This window comes from Corvus hawaiiensis, chromosome 1 (assembly GCF_020740725.1).
Source record: "Corvus hawaiiensis isolate bCorHaw1 chromosome 1, bCorHaw1.pri.cur, whole genome shotgun sequence".
Lineage (NCBI taxonomy): Eukaryota > Metazoa > Chordata > Aves > Passeriformes > Corvidae > Corvus > Corvus hawaiiensis.
Genome location: NC_063213.1, coordinates 47,276,479 through 47,293,748, shown reverse-complemented (window position 1 = coordinate 47,293,748; position 17,270 = coordinate 47,276,479). Strand labels below are relative to the sequence as shown.

At 38.9% G+C, this 17,270-nt stretch overlaps 1 protein-coding gene across 1 annotated transcript in view; it reads right to left on the bottom strand.

Moving 5' to 3' along the window:
* Positions 1–4,062: 4,062 nt before the first annotated feature.
* C1H7orf31 (chromosome 1 C7orf31 homolog) overlaps positions 4,063–17,270 on the bottom strand; it is a 36,904-nt gene continuing 23,696 nt past the window's right edge. The window contains 12 exon segments of the mRNA XM_048321238.1: positions 4,063–4,134; positions 4,136–4,310; positions 4,464–4,524; positions 4,712–4,882; positions 6,913–7,002; positions 7,226–7,339; positions 7,342–7,380; positions 9,914–10,092; positions 11,183–11,212; positions 16,176–16,210; positions 16,212–16,248; positions 17,094–17,118. Coding sequence (XP_048177195.1) covers positions 4,063–4,134; positions 4,136–4,310; positions 4,464–4,524; positions 4,712–4,882; positions 6,913–7,002; positions 7,226–7,339; positions 7,342–7,380; positions 9,914–10,092; positions 11,183–11,212; positions 16,176–16,210; positions 16,212–16,248; positions 17,094–17,118 — 1,028 coding nt within the window.

Genomic DNA, 17,270 nt, shown 5'->3' with positions numbered 1-17,270 from the left:
GAAGGACTCAATGCAAGACTTGTCCTAGGATGGAACTGCATCAACATCCATTTTACTATCAGAAAAATAATTCTGAATCCTTAAAAACCAATTCCCATAGTGGAAGTAGGCCAAAAAAAGAGGTGATTCAAGATATTAATTAAAAAAAAAACAAAAACAAGCAAACAAAAAAACCAAACAACTTTTTTAGTTCAAGGACAAAGTTAATTAGGTTAACCCACAAGGACATCCACATTTGGAAGATTCAGGACCCAGCAAGTTTTCAGAAGTTCAGCTTTTCTTAAAAATATAATTGTGTTTCTTTTGGAAAAGAACTTAAAAATTAACTTTAGAGATTTAAGAACTGAAAGGCAAATGAAAGGGTATTCTTTTATCAAGTCCATTATGTTTTTAACTTTAGAGCTAGTCTCATGCTATTGTGGAGTCTGCCACAGTTTACTGGAAAGCGTAAAATAGTAGAGGTATAATAAATGTCCTCAAACATTGTCTGAAAGTCTGATTCCATCTGACAAAAAACATGCCACAATAACAGTAATTTCTATTGGCCTCAGTTTCTACTTTTGAGTGGCAAGTAATTGGTCAAAGCTACCACATCTTCCATTATTTTTTTTTTCTTTGTAATGAATCAAACAGTTGGAAGAATTTCAGGAATATCCTGTTTGGAGGGGATGACAGTTAGCCACATTGATAACACATTTGCTTTGTGTATCTGTGGGAGCCAAGGATTACTGTCTTCGCATTTACATGATCATTTGGGATGTTGTCTTCTGAATAATCCAAGATATAGAATGAGAATTACCTCAGCCTAGATATTGTGAAATTAGTCTCCAAAGCATCAACTTAGCCCCAAGAAAAGCTTAAAATTAAGAGTCCTTTTGTAAGGAGATTTGTGTGGTTGGGTCTCCTTATGTGATGATGATATGCTAATCTAATGTAATCTACTAAAGCCTATGCAGTTTTTGTGTCTAAGGTATAGGCCAGACAGGAGGACCTTCATGAAAAGTGAGCACTAGTATGGCCCCATGAGTCATATGAAAGTCTTAAAAATAAGTGCTTTGCTTACCTTAGAATTTTCAAAGGAGAAACCTTTTATAACACAAATAGAAATAAGGCCATAAATTGGCAAATCTCCACTCTCCCACAGAAATGAAACTGGTGTGCTTTGGCAGACTTAATGCTTGTAAGTGTAAACCCAGTTCTCTGCAAGGCTATGAGGGCCCTGTGTAGAGCAGCAGGAGGAGCTGTTGAATGAGAAGCCTGACCAAGTTTCAAGACAACACGTTCATGGATTGTCTTCTTCACAGTCTTCTTCATTGAGAGGAAGTCACTGCTGCAGGTGGTAGAACACATGGGGTGTTTCTGTTAGTGGAGAGGTGGATTTCCTCCCTGTAAGGATCTTATGCTTGTTTTGCTGCCTGTTGTGTCGAGTTTTCATGGATTTGGTCGCCAAGTAATCCCCTGGCTTGTAGTTTAGCATCAGATTTTAATAGCCCAGTTTCACTGCTTCTTTTTACATCTGACTTCAAGTATGTGTCAAGTGTTCTATCAGACCAGATTTGGTCTGAAACGGAACAGATTGTCCTCTTTCTGACAGTGCTGAATGCGGGATGTTTTGCACACATAAAAAACTACCCAGGATGACTTTATAATCCTAAAGCATGGAGTTTTAGAGCTCTGAGAACACTTAATCCAAACTACTGATGTTGAAGATGTTTTTCTTATACTATTAGGACATGTCTCTAAGGCTTTTTAAAAAATGATGTCAATCTTTTTGCCTTTGTCATATTCCCAGACTTGCTTTTTGTTACTTAGGAAGTGTGCTGAACAAAACTAAATGCAAGATACACAAATAATGTAATATTCTGTCTTCTCTGCTGCTAAACATTAATCTGTCCTGAATTGTACTAGAAGCAGAGCAAAAGGCAGGGGTCTGCACTTATTTTAAAACCATTCATCCAGGAGGTAACAACCATTTACAAACCCATTTGTGGCTGAGTTGTCTTCAGCAGTTCTTTGCAGTAAGTTTCTTCATACTTCACTTTTAAATTTCATCTGTTATTATGCTGCTCAGTTATTTTTGTGCTAAGTCCTCTAGATGCTCTCCTGTACTCTTCTTGTGTCCTAATAAATGCATAAATCACCTCTGTTTTAACAACTAAAAGTCTCATTGTTTCTGAAATGTGTGAAGGTGGGATAGAAAGTGAGTATCCTCTCCTAATGGAAAATAAGGTGTCTGACTCCTGTCCTGTCATTTTAGTTATATCCTTTTGGTAGCCATGGAGCCCTTTGTCCTCTGAATACTTGCACAGAAAATAGCATGCCGCTGGGGCACTGTGTCCTGACTGACCTCCTGAAGATCTCACACATGAATAAAGTCATAGGGGATTTATGCCATGATTCTTTGCTAGTATCTTTTTTTGTAAGGGAAAGTTCAGTGGATAAGGACTAGCTGGAAGCAAGGTTCTGTTTGAGCCATGTATTCAGGGTATGATCCTGCCAGTCTCCTGAACTCTGGTGATTTGCTTGAAGGGAGAGGGAAATGTATCTGATTCCTTGATGGGACAGCTTAGAAGAATGCAGTGAAAAAATTCTCAATGGAAAACACAGTGGTATTTTGCTCCCTCTTCAGGTTCTCTCTAGGAAACAACTGAATAATCCCTCATTTAATTAGGAGTTTAAAAAAAAACCCCTGATGAATGTCTGTGTGCTGTTTCTGCTTCTCTAATCCCCACTTGGCTGCAGTTTCTTAAGATATGCATTGAACCAATATGAGCTGTTCCTGCAAAAGCTGTTCCAGTATTATGTTCCTGAAATCTGTGTAGCAGCATCATAAATCTGTCAGCACATGGAAAATAGCAATTTAAGTGTATTCTTTGCATTCTGTTATGAGATAGCTTTCCACAAAGGTTTCCTTCACTGCATTCCTATTTTCAAAAATCTTTGCAAAAATTATTCAAGATATTTAAATATATTGTATTTGGGGACTGTTTTGTTTAGGTGGTTTTTGTTCACACTTCTCAGGAATCTAAAACAGTTCTGTGATCACAACATGGCAGCAGAGCTGTTCTTTCCTTATCTCTTGCTCTTAATTATTTTTATAACCACCAAGTTAATGCCCATTATTAATCCCTGGCTACTGTACTGATCACTTTCAGCCATCTAGGCCTGAGTCCTGATAGCAGATTACATGTTTTCAGTAGCTTTCCTTCTTCATTTTAAAGCTCCTTCAAATCCCTGGAGGGACTGTTAAATCCCATTCTCCCTCTGCCATACCTCCCTTCAGTTTAAATACAGTCTCTGTGGCCTTTTCAGTTCTCTGAAACATTTCTGTTTTAGATAATGAGTGAAGAAGGAGAGGCAAGAGTCTGAAACACAAGCCACAATAGTCTGACATAGGGATGTGTGTTTGGAGAGGCCACAGTCAGCCTTAGAGCATGGAGACTTTGGGAATGTGCTGTGCACAGACAAAGAGACTCCACGGCTCATGAGAATCATGTTTGTCCCTGTGTGTGCACGTAGCAGTGCTGTCTTTATTGGCATTTGCCTGCCTGCAGAGTAGCAGAGGATCCTTTTAAGGTGGAAGTTTGGTGATTGTGAGGGCCTGCAAAGAGCCTTATTGTGTCAGTAACTGATCCCCAGCTGTTGCTGGCAGCTGCGTCATAGCTCCTTTCAGAAACGGAAGCAGCCTCTTTTCTGATCCTCTCCTCAGCTCTTCCTGAAGTTCCCTGCTGTGAATGTTAAAAATCATCCTGTGATACCTACCCTAAGTTTATTCCCAGTCAGGCTGTAATGCTCATTTATTAATCCATTTGGCCTTTAATGAATCAACTCTTTCCATAACCAGTATTTATCCCATTAATGTGTTTGTCTAGAATAGTCATGTTTTCACAGCCTCTAGACCCAGACAAGGTCTTCCGGTGTTCTCAAATAGCCTGCATGTGTCCTGGGCTACTCTAATTGCTCTTCTCTTTACTGTTTGAACTTATCATGGTTCTCTGAGAAAGGCCAGACAATTTGTATTGAAGTTCTTTTTATTTGTTATTCCATTTTTAAAAGAATGTGTCAGTTAAAGAAATAAAAAGCATTGAAACCACAGGACTTGTGTCTCTTTCTCTCAGTAGTGTTATCTGTGAGGAGTTTTTCTCTCTCCTTTTACAGGATCATGTAAATGTTTCTGTGCTGCTGTCTTAGAAAAGGAATGTTGCAGCTCCAGCAGTACTGTCTGGTGCTGAGGAGCTTCACAGCTAGGGATCCATTCAGGCAGTGTTATCTCTCTTGGCCCATCCTCTGGTCTCCATGCAGGCAGACATGTTTCTTGATGCCAAAGTTTGTGCAACAAAATTCTACTTTCCTCATACTTTATATCCAGTGGTAAGCTTGGCTTACTTAGGCTAACTGGATTTTCCCATATTGTGTGTTGATCCAGATATCTGGGCTTGAAGTCTTTGTAGGAAAGTGAACATGCAGATTTTGGAAGGGATTCAAATTTGGGCCTTCCTGAAAGCTGCTGCCTCTGCAATGCTTCTGTTTGCAACATGTCAGTGATTTTCAGAAGGTTGTTTATTGCTGGGCTCGAAGCAAGATAAGGAACTTTCTGGTAGCATGTCTGAGACAGAGTGTCTTGCTCTTGGCTCACATCCCATTTCTGGTCTGTGCTTTCTGTCACTTTGCCCTGCTGACCTAGGCTGGCTGCTCTTTTTATTTCACTCACCACTGTGGCTTAGCAAAACAGTGGGAATGCTGAGTACAGGTGAAGGCATCTGAACACTGAAGGAATACTGTTCTTGCAGAATTGATACATGGGGATGTTCACCTTGAAGGAAGCATGCAGTGCACCCTTCAGGAGGTCTCACTTGTGATAAACCAACATAAATGTTTCTTTCTTTATGGAGAAAGTAGCAGGATTTATACTGCCATCTATGTCTGATAGCAGGGACTGCTTATTTTAGGAGACCATTGCCTGTGACTAGGGAAAAGGCACAGTTAGAGGTCACTGAGGCAAAGAGAAGCAGCCCAGACCTTTGCTTCTGGCCCTGTCATATAGGGAGCTCAGAGACACTCTTTGTGCTTTAGAAAATAAAATTTACTGTTCCACTCCAGTGCATAAGATAGAAATGGGTATAGATGTCTTGTGCTCTCTTCTTTCTTCTAAAAGCATCTGTCTTCTCATATGAGACCTCACATGTGGTCTATACTATATGATAGTATAAATGTTGACTTGCAGTAGTGTGTTTTTAACTCCTTTAAGAACAGCTGCAGGTGGTTTTTAGGATGCTCACTTGCATGTGACTTTTTAGCTTTCTCAACCGCAGTTTGATCCTCTGCTCGCTGTTAACCTGTATGAATAATTTGCATTGTTGAGGCTTCAGATACTGGTGCAGAGCCAAAGGAACTGTTCAAACATAAATTTGAGTCCTGTAGCCAAAGAATGAACTTCAGCAGTTACTGTGCTGAGCAGTCGGAATGTTTGATATTCAACATATGTGGGCTTTAAGTGGATGAGTGTTGTTCAGGTAAATCAGCATGGCCCAGGGTAGGCCTCTGCCAATCACACTTTGGAAGCCAGAGGGCGATAAAACTGCTCAGTTTTGAGTCATGTAAGGTGCTAGTCTGGATTTTATTTCCAGAGACAAAGTGTTGAAAGTGTTCTTTGGAGTGTTCATTATCATAAAGCAAAACTTCTTTTTCTTCATCACTGAAGAAAATGTTAGGCTGCTTTTCCATTTCAGATACAGGGATTCAATTATCAGAAATTTGCAAATGCATCAGAAAATGTAAAATGTAAATCAGAAGGGATTTCCTTACTTGGATTTGTTTTAATCCAGTAGAAGAAAAGCAGGACAATTTGGGGACTTATTATCCAGGGCCATTTTGGACTTTAACTAAGAAAATGACAGCGCCTTACTTAGTTGCCCTGCTTTATGTAAGTCCATGCAGTTTGAACCTGGAAGTGCTATAAAGCCAGCAGAGCTGGAATGTGTCCCTTCTGTTTTACCTGCAGAATTTCTTAGCCAGTTACAATTGCTTACAGTTACAATCAATCAGAGCTGTGTATATAAAGCCATCACAAGTAATGATACATTAGCAAAACACAACTCTCAACTTAATTTGCTTGGCTTATAGACCATATTATGCTTTGCTTGCATGAGTAGCATTTAATGCGGATAGTATCTTTTCACTTTTATACAGGTCACAGAGAATATAAAAAGTGTTGAAGACAACAAACACAGAGTTTTTCAGTACTGTTTTATACATTCTTAAGAGTAAATCTTGGCATTAAAATAGAATCTGCTGATGTTGTTGATGCATCCTGGAGGAAGAAAGGCAAATCACTCATGCAAATGGAGGAGTATAAACCATAGAAACTCTGGCAAACTTATACTGATATGGTTAGTAAGGAAGCAGTAGTCTGCAATGGTAGTAAGTCACTTACCAAATACACAGTGCAATAGGGACTAATAATTGGTGGGTTCAGTGAGACTGTCCTGAGTAATAGCAGCTGAACCTGTAGCCAATACATTTCCGTCTCTACAGTGCTGCCCCGTTCACATGAAAGCTGCCAACTCATTCTATGGACACTGTTACTCATATTACTCAAGGTAAAAGGTCTTTTGAATTGCTGTTGTGTGTTTGTGCCAACTTAAAAAGATAAGATAAAAGGTAAGCAGATAATCACAATAACGTCCCCTCCTGCAAACCCTGAAGAAGTCATTAATCCATTACAGAAGTTCTGTAAACTGGCTGTGTCAGGACTGATTTAGTATTCTGAACTTTTGCCTCTGCTTTAGAGTGAGCTTTCCCCTGTGCTTAAGTATTATCAAAGAGAAGGCTTGATTCTGCCAGCTGAGTCTGATAATACTCTTGCCAGTATTACTTGTGGTGGAAGTGTGAGATTCTTAGTAAATGCAGTACTTATTAGTTCCTTGTCTTCACCTAGTTCTCCAGTCAATCTGCAAACTGCTGTTACATAACAGTTATCCAGGATAAGGGGATATATTGGAACTATTCTTAATCAGAGACATATGTTATTGTCACACATTTTTATGGGTTAGGAAGATCAGAATAAATGCACAATTCCCCCGAAAAATCTCAGATAATTTACAGTTTATGTGTCCTTTTGTTACTAAATGACAAAAAAATCAATGTCTTTGAGAAATTTAGGAGCTAACAATTTGTGGTCTCACATTGCTATCCCAACTAAATTAATTTAATAAAAATTGCTTACCTGTGAAGACCTGACTGTATGTTGTGATCTCCAGAGCCCTTTCAGTGTTTTGTAGCATATTGGTTATTCTTGGAGACAAGTTATAATTGAGCTCTTTAAAAGTGGGGTTGGGGCCACTATCTTGGGTGGATTTGGATAAAATATTTCACCCTTTTCTTCAACAAACAAGAAGAAATAGGTAAGGTATAAACCAAATATATGTGCTGTATGGAAAAGACTGTTTTAAAGACTTGAAATAACATGTGTTGGTCACCCTCCTCTCCCTCAGTTATCTGTTTAGCAAATGCTAATAGAAGTAAAAGCTGGTGGGAAAATGTATTTGCTGCAGTATTAGTACTCAAGTGGAAGTTTCAACAGGTACATAGTTTAGCTAAACTCAAGTCAAATAACTTGAAATCAAGTTCTCCGTGATAGTCACATATGGTAGGCAGGGAAAGCTGTAAGCTTTCTTTTGTAGTCACGATTATAAAAACTGCTTTAAAATGAACTGCCTCTTATTGTTTCCGTTGCCACATCTGTAAACAGTGTGTCTGTATTGATAAGAATGACAGATGGAGCTGCATTTTTAGCTGTAGATGAGTAATCACTATAAAGACAGCTGTGCTGGTGGGAGAGCTTCTTTCTGTGAGCTGCTGCTAATGTCTGCTTTGCCTTTGGAAACTGACCTGATGGATGTGCCAACAGAGCTCATCTTCACTCTTTTGGTACAAAATCAGCGGGATTAGACCAGATCAGCTATTTAATCAACATAAGTTAACCCAGTGATGTGTGATAAAATCTTTATGGAACTCTACATGATCATCTGCACCACTAGATCTGGAAATCTAATTGTCTCAGGCAAAGAGGTGGTGACAAGCAGCTGAGAGCTGGATCTTATACCAGATAAAGCTGTCTTTGCAGAAGGCCATCTTCCCATTGCCAATTGCAGGAGCTCTGGGTTGATTCACACACCAGCATGGAAGATTCTTATTGCATTTTCTGTGCACGATTTTTACAAACAGAAACAGCAAACACTAAAGCTTAATGAATTGTGAAGCTCATTCTGAACTCCTAATGTCACCATAAGGCATAACTGTTTCTAGATGTCTTGTAAAAATGAAACTGCAGTGCAATTAGTTTCCAACCCTGTTTCTGTCACCACTTTTTCTCTCTCCAGTCTTTCTGTCTCTGTTTCCTTATTTACCTCACAATGATGCTGCCAGCATTAATTACTTAATAGATACTATGAGTTTTGTAAAGGTGAGATATGGAAAAGTCACAAAGCTTTTAAACACAACCTTCTGTTGGTAAAAGTCACCTGAGTGTGGGCTGGGTTATCCATATTTAACCAGGGATTTCTCCTTCAGTCATGAGAGCTGGAGTGTCCCAATCTCAGAGAAAGTCAAAACATATGGAGGGAACAGCAAATGAAGTTAAAGTATTCCCTAAGTGCCAGTGGTAACTGTCTCCTTAGCTGGTAATTCTGAACCTGTTAAGCTTTGCTGGAAATAGATTTTGGTCTCTGATGATCTTCCTGTTGTGCAAAAATAGGCTTTGTAAGTCCACCTCCACACATGATTAGTGTTTCTTAAACTGACCAGTGATCCGTGAAAACTGACTAAAAGTGACTATTCCTAACATTACATATTCCGTGGAAGGATTTTGGTTTTGGATGGACAAATACTCCACTAAAAATCACTCATGTACCCAATTATATAAATAACAGTACGGCTATGTACTGATGACTGGGAATGGCACCTAATTAATGCAAATTGAGCTCCCACTTAACATTATCAGTTTTTACTTTCCTGAAAAGCTTCTTGTCCATGCCACCGTATTCTTTTTCTGTTTCAAACAGTTACTGCCAAACTCTTCCTGACAAGCACTGCCATGGCACATAGAAGTGCTGGCTTTCTCCTGTCCCAAATTCCCCATAACCCTGTGTAGTCAGTAGCTGCCAAGGGCTCCTCATGAGTTCATGCAGGTGATCTTTGAAATCTTCCAAAACAAAATACCTGTCAATTCAGAACAATAATTTCATGCCCCTTTCCTCCAGTATTTTATGTGAAACGCTCTCAAGGTAAAATGCTTCTGAGTAAAATGAAAAACAAACACCTTGTGATGGCTTGCATAATGTTCTGCAAATAATGAATGTCTAAGGTTTCATCTCAGACTTCATAAGGGATAGGAAGAGTTAATTTTTCTCTCTGGATCTTGTTCTACCATTTGTGTAGTGATAAAATGTTTTAAATCACTCAGCTCTTATTTCAGGGGTATTTCTGTTGACTTCAGCAAAGGTGGCAGGCATGACTTTGGCCCAAAAAATTCTACTTTTTGATCCCACTGAAAATTTTTTTTCATTTTTCTTTCCCTGTTTTGGACTGTGAAAAATTAGTTGTCTAGCAGAAGATATCAGACACACTAAGTGATCCATCATGCCTTTGTTGGGAATGGCAGCTGTGCTAATAGCTCTCTTGGCTTCTGAGGCTACGAGGGGGCCACATGAGTTGCTTTTATTCTCAGTGCTGAGACATCCCCCATGAGACTGGAACTATCAGTACATATACCTTTATTTTAAACCAAGGTGCTTACCCTGACCACTGATGAATTCAGATTCTGTTAAACTCCAGCAGAGAAGCATCACAGCTGCCATGGTGTTTCTAAGTAAGTTCCAAGAATAAAGGACAAACTAATGGAGTTCTTTCTTACCTCTGGTCTTCCTCAGAGCAACCAGGTTAAAAGCCTTGCTAGAGATACTGGGATGGAAAGGTTGATGACTGCTTGCATTGATCCCAGTGTCTCTCCCCTCAGGTGATCTGAAGTTTGGGAACACAGTGTACCTGTGTGTAGGGTAGAGCTGAGAGGGGGAAAATGGTAGGCACAGTGGTCTTGGGTTGGTTTGAGTTGTCAGGAAGAAGGACAGAAAGAAAGAAAATGTCCTTATTTCACATTTCACTGAGCTTTAGATTAAATGTAACACTTTGCAAGAACGGGGAGAGATGTGAGATTCAAGAAGGAGTTATCTTAGTTCTTTAATCCCATTTTGCTTGCACCATGCAAAGAATTCCCAATGATGCTGCCCTTGCAGCTTTTATACATGATCAATCATACTGATTCTCATTTACTTTTATGTGGCTTAAGGGAAGGAAAATGTGGACTAGATTCTTGCACAGCTACAATTAATAGTAACTGAGTTTGTGCTTGTGTAATCAAAATTTGTCTCTAAGATGACACTTATTTCTGGGAGGAAGGGGATAAAGCTAAACTGGAGATTTTATGGGATACTGAGAACTGAGATTTCATTGCGTGCCCATGTTCCTGTGGCCGTTCTTTACAGCTTTAAGTTTTTAATGATAGAGTAATTAAAGACTTATTAAAATCAGGGGAGTCATGAAATTTGAGGAAAATTAAAGCAGAGGTTTATTCCAGTAAGAAAGACTAGCACCCTGTTTGGATTCTTTTAACTTTAGCACCACTGCATACAGCAGCTTACTGAGAGTAAACACCTTCCCCCAATTGCTGTGTAAAGCAGAGTCACAATCTTGTACAGGAGCCAGATTAATTCAGTTCCTGAAGCTGTGCATCATGACATAAAGAGGTCTTACCAAGCCGGACTTTTCTGAGGCTTCTCTCTCATAAATCTGCTTTATGAGAGAGAAGTTGTGCTTTATAGGTACTCTCAAACACTTTAATTTACATTAGGTAAAGAGGCCATGAACAACACAGCCAAGAAAACCCAATTAGCCCATAGGCAAGTCAGCAAGATCAGTATTTGTTAGGGGAGTGTGTGCGCTAAGCAAACACTGCTAATCTTCTAAAACTGATAATTGCATGCTTTCTTCAAGAGAGAGATTTTTCTGCCTAATGCTGTTGCTGCTGCTTATTGCCAAGGAACATGCACTGTGCAATTATGGCTATGAGAGGAACAACATGCTCTTTTATTTCATTAAGGAAAGATAAGATACAGGTGAAATGTACCTAGCCAAAGTGTCTGGTGGTTTGGGAAGCCTATATTAGGGAAGAAATGTAATAGCTTACCTGAAGCAACCTATTCTCATTTGCATCTCCCACACTTTATCTGAATCAGTGCAGTCAATATACATTAGGGACAAATCAATGTGCAAGCAGTGCAGGCAGTGTTCTTACTGATACCACTCATTACATGAGGAACATTTTGTGTTGCCAGGTGCCGAAGACTGAAAAGACATCAGGAACGTGTGATGTGTGGAATGTCTTTTTAAAACAGAGTGAAGAAAATAAAAATCTATCTTCTTAGACTTTTCTGTAATAAGCTCTATATTAGTTAACAATGGGATGCAGTATTAGTACAAAAAACCAAATAAGCAAAAAAAAATTCCTCTTATCATTAATGCAAAACAAAAAACATACTCTGTTTATGCTTGCAGAGAAAATACCATGCTATTCATACCATGCTAATATGTTATTTATATTTTACCTTGGAGACTTATTTTTTTTTAAAGACAAGCAGGATAAAACACTAACTTCAAAGGGCAATAATTTAATCACTAAGCCGGCTAAGAGTCTCTTGGCAATTTTACCAAGTCATAAAAATATCTAAGGTTGAAAAAGTAATTAATTTGCTTAGTTTTCTTTGTGGTATAATAAAATATAAAAGAAATGCCTGAAGTACAGTATTACTGGGCTAATCTAAGTCATTCACTGAGAGCTCCAAAATCTTGTGCCTTTCATTAGAAAGGCTTGTCTACCAGGCCTTGCTTCAAAGGGTCTTTATGGTAAATGGGTAGAGGATGTCAGATGATAGCCTTTTTTTAAGCTTTATTATTTGTACATTGTCACACAAGGTTTCTTGTTTCTTCCAGCTGTATACCAAAATCTGCATATTGCTAAAACCCCATTTTTTCCTCAATGAAAAGAGGGATGTCCCAGATTCATTTCCAAGCAGGAGATAATGGTAACTACTCAGGGCTCCTCCCCTTGCTCACCTTGAGGACACAGAACAGTTGGGATGTTCATAGGCCCTGCAGGGACTCCATCATTTCAGCTGTGGCAGTTCCTGTGGGAACTCTTTTCCTCCCATGGCTGGGGTTTGTTCAGTAGCCTGGTTAATGACATAGCTGTGACTTGGGAGCTGCACCCGAGCTCTCTTCAAGTCATCTGTGACTCAGGGTGCAGCTGGGCCACTCCATCATTGAATTAGTCTCCATAAAGATAGGTGTTGCACGGTTACGAAGAGGAAATATGTCCCTTCACTCAAAGAGTTTAAATACAGTCCTGTACTTATTTCTCTGCATATTAACATGGGTGTTTTAAACATAAACTTCAACTGCCAGATCAATTTTATTCACACATTCTGAAACAACATGCACAACTTCATTGTGAAATCTGTGCTGTGATGCTATGGGGCTCGCTGCAATTAACATGAGGTGTGATATCTCACAAATTGCTATGCCAGAATTACTCATACCTCAACTGAGCTGAACAAAAGATCTACTTTTAATGTGTGACGCTACAAAGATAACAGGACTTAAGGTGTTGAATTCTGGCAACCATTTGTATATTGTTACCTTTATAACAAACTGGGACTCTGATTCAAACTTCATGTCTGTCTTAATAATGGGAAGCCTTTATAGAAATGTCGTACTTACAGACCAGCAATCTTTGAAAGTTTATTCTATGGATAATTCTAATTGATTTTCCATTTCTACAGTTAGAACTGGTGTATGTCTACTGGTGCTGTAGATGTGAAGAATACTTCTTGAAGTTTCTTTTCAATTCACATTCTGTTACAGTTATATTATTGTAATAGAATGTGAATTGAAAAGAAATACTAAAAAGTATTTTCAATATCCATTTTGTTTTGTTACAGTGTGACTTACTACATTTTTCACTGCAATAATTGGACATATTGCTGATACACATACACATAAATAAGGACAGTCAATGTGCTTTGAGCTCTGGCATGGCAGAACTACTTAACTACCATTGTAGATCACTTTTCATTTTAACATCTAAACTTAAGGCAGCAATAAAATAAGGATGAACATGCATTTTCATGACTTCCATGATTTAGAGAAGTTTGTGAGCTCAGGTTGTAACAGCCAGCAAAGTTTTGCATTTTTAAGGGTAGACAGTTGTTTAGAATATTTGTTATATTTTTACATCAAGCCTGAAGCCACCCAGAATGAGTGGCAGAAGAGAAGGAAGAAAGCTTTTTCAGGCAAGGAAGTAAGATAATAATAGTTTTTTAAAATTTGGCGCTGAGGTGTTTTCACCAGAGTTCTCATAGAATTTTGCTGGAGTGTGCCAGTATCACACAAGAAACAGTTGCTCAGTATTGTGTTACCTGCTCCTTTATGTTCAGTCTATAGAGCATATGGAGTCTGTCTGTCTACTGAAAAGAAGTCAAGGCTCATGGTGGAGGGATTTATGCTTCCAGCTTGGAAAGGCCCAGAACGAATCCAGGGAGTTGTCCAGATGAATGCCATCCCATCTCCCTAGCAATGACTGCACTGTGGGCACTCTTCAAATACTTTTTGATAAAATAGGCATAAATCAAGTTTCACATGAGAGAGAGTATCCTTATGGAGACTTTGGCTTCTGTGCAGAAGTTCTGTAGCTTCCCTCATGATGTCAGAGCATTAGGTGGAGACATGCCCTTGCTCAGTAATAGTAATAAGAGACACATTGGAACCAATGTGACCTTCATGAGGGTCTCCCACTTTAGTACTACTTTTCAATTCTCTGACACATACTAGGGGCCTCTAAAGATCTGTTTCTTTTCTCAAGTGTGGTTTTGGCCTGAAGGTGATGAAGCATGGGGAGCCTCATGACCTTCACCTTCTTTTCCAGATCAGAGAACATTTTGCTTCTCTTTCCTGTTACTTTCCCATGTATTCTGTAAATTATTAAGAGAATCAGATGTATCACTCTTGCCAATTTTAACAGAAAGGAAATTACAACTGGAGAATAAATTGTTTCAGATGTGTAAATTGACTTTCTCTGCCGCCTTTTATTCTTGCAGAGGGAGGCGATCACTTACCTTGCCTAACCTTAAAACCTGCTTGGTCAGGAATCTGAGGTCTGGGAACCACCACGGGTCAAGGAGCTGGGAGACAGCCAGAGGAATATAAATACTCTGTGGCATGATAAACAGCAAAACCATATTAGAACCCATGAGGCAAAAAAAAATAAAAGACAATTTTCATTCATTCTGTGCTGTCACTAAACACACTGGAAACCTTATTGGTGTGGCTTGTCAGTGGAAGGACAGCTGCCAATGGTCTAACCTGATGTGTGTGTGTAACTAAGGCTCTTGGCAGTGGCTGAAGGGTGGTTTTTTTCAAGGCCTTTCCCAATTTTTGTGGTCTTGTTTGATGGGAACTTGAGAACCCATTACACCTATAGAAGCGAGGAGGCAACTACTTTTCTCCAGTACATTTGAGTGGGAGGGCATATGTGTGTGACCCAGTGCCAGTGCACTTAGCAAAGCACATCTGCACAGTCACTGATTGATTCTAGTGCAAAACTGCACCAGGATAGATAGTGTTCATCCTTACGGTAAAGGCATTGTTGGTCCATGAAAGTGTAAAGAGTTATTGCAAATACCTTGTAATTCATTTCCCACCAAAGACAGTAATGGCTCAAAGGAGCCTTCACAGGCTAAAAGGTAAATAAACTGAGTGTTAATAGCTCCCAGGTAGGTATGCTTAGCACCACTCAGAGTACATTTTTCAGGAAAGGTTCCATGTAGCTGTCACCATTTAATAGTTCCTGATGGCAGGAAGAATATTTGCTCTGAAAGACCTTGGACTATGAATGTGGAAGACTTCTGTGTGTGTTTTTCACTTTTTATTTTAAAGGATATATTCTTTCCTTCAATTTAAAGATCTTTTAAAGATGAAGAAAGTAGAATATTATAGAGAAAGAAAATGCTTAAACTAGGACAAATGAAAATGTTTTTACAGACCCAGCATATTTCAGGTTAAGATGTGAGTGCATAATAATGGAGAAAGCATTTTAATGATCTATTGGTCAAATACTCAGAGTCCAAGGTTATGTACTTTTCAGTATGTATGGGGGCAGAGTTTGATCTACTTCTGTAAAGTCTCCTTCCTCCTTATATAGCTGGTACAAGGGCATAGAGTCACAGCAGTCCCTGGTTCCTTTCTTTTAAGGAAGAACATCCACAGAAAGGTGCTGTGATCTCTTCCTCATCCTCTACCTGGATGATCCATTCTGGTGAGCAACTGTCACAAGGAATGCACCTCACAGCCCTGTGAAGTTAACTGTGAAATCATCACAGAATTATTCTCAGGTTTCTAATACACTTAAGTTATCAATGCTGATATAAGAGGTTGTTTATTTTCTCCTTTTGAAGTATTTGCATCTATGCTTCAAACTACCTTAATCTAAAAGCTCAGTAGTTTGATCAAGTGTTTTGCTAGTGCCATCAAGTGGCAAAACGTTGGATTGCAAAACTCCCACCGCATTCAAATTCAGTCAAATACGTCTTGAGCAGCACCAATGAGGAAAATAATCTTGAAAAGCCTCCTCCAAAAATACATATATATAAATATGTATGAGAAAAAAGGACTGAAATACATATGGTGTCATGGTTACTTCAGTTACTTCAATTTGCTCTGGATTCTAACTAGTAGAAAGGCTAATATTTTCGGTACTACTATTTGATAAATATAGGCAACATATAAAGCAAATTCAGAGATCCTTGTTGAAGAGCTACTTGAACTGAAGTGGCACAATGCTGTATTCTGAATTTCCTTCCCAACTGTGTTTGCTGTCCTTTGTTACTAACTAATCCATTTTTACAGAACATGGCCCTTTGATTTCATATCATAGCTATACTTCATATCATCAGAGTAGAATGAATATTCAGTTTGCTGCTATATTCACTACATTCACAATATGTAGTTATATGGTTAATGGAAAATTACATACATTACAATATGGTTAATGGAAAATTTAAACTTACAGGTCATCATTCATACACACATCACTTTTTTTTTCCCAGCTGAGTGGCATTGTATTGTTCATTAGGAAGGTCTCTGTGCAAAGAAAACACATAAATATATAAAGCTTATGCTCGATTTCCTTATAAAAATCCAAATAAATTGGTATGATTTTGTCTTGATTTCTCAGGGGACTGCTAATATCAAAACTCATAGATGCTGCCGGTGTGGAAATTATCCCATGTTTCAAAACCTACATCATGCAGGGCTGGATTTTGAGAAGTGCTGAGCACCCATGCCTGACTTTAAAGTTCCTGAGAATGCTGAGCATTTCCCCCTGTGAAAGACTGACTCTTACAGTTCCTTACCACAAACACCTAACACTCAACAGGAGCTGTGGGAATGCCTCAAATGGGTACAGGCTCCAACTTCTTACCCTATAAGGAGTTATTTCTACACTGTGGGGATCGCTTTCAGCTCCTTCTGATGCCAAAGGGCTCACAGAATCCAGCCAAACTGTATGATGGTTTTCACTGACAAGAATCTGGAGAGATCCATACCAAAAACCAAAACCAACAGCAGAGAGCGAATGAGAGTGTGAAAATGATGGAAATGCAGGCGACAAGATCAGCCATAGCCAGTAAGATTTTCCTGGCATTAGAAAAAGCCTTACAGTTTAATTAATTCTCACTGTGGATATGTCCTGAAGTTTTATTTACAGATTTCATTATAAACATATCTATTTAGGTTTATACTTTCCTCACTGAACTTTGTGCCAGTACTATCAGAGGCACAAACACAAAAATACTTCATTTGCATCTTGCCCACTTCAGCTTTTTACTCTATAATTATTTGCACTAGAGTAAGCTTTTAATTAATATCTAGCCTGTATCTCTGGTAGGTTTCATTGAGATCAGAGAAACTGTTGCGATTGGGGTTACCGTAGCTCTGTTGCTTGCCTGTTGTCTGTGTTTTACAGGAACTTAGTATGGAGGAAAGGCTACTCTCTTTTGCTCCAGAGTAGCACCATCAGGATTGTGGGTACCTGTGCATGCTCTGAACAACTCTCCTGCAGTAATATTTTACTGTGAGAGTTGTCTAAGACAAACAGCAAATAG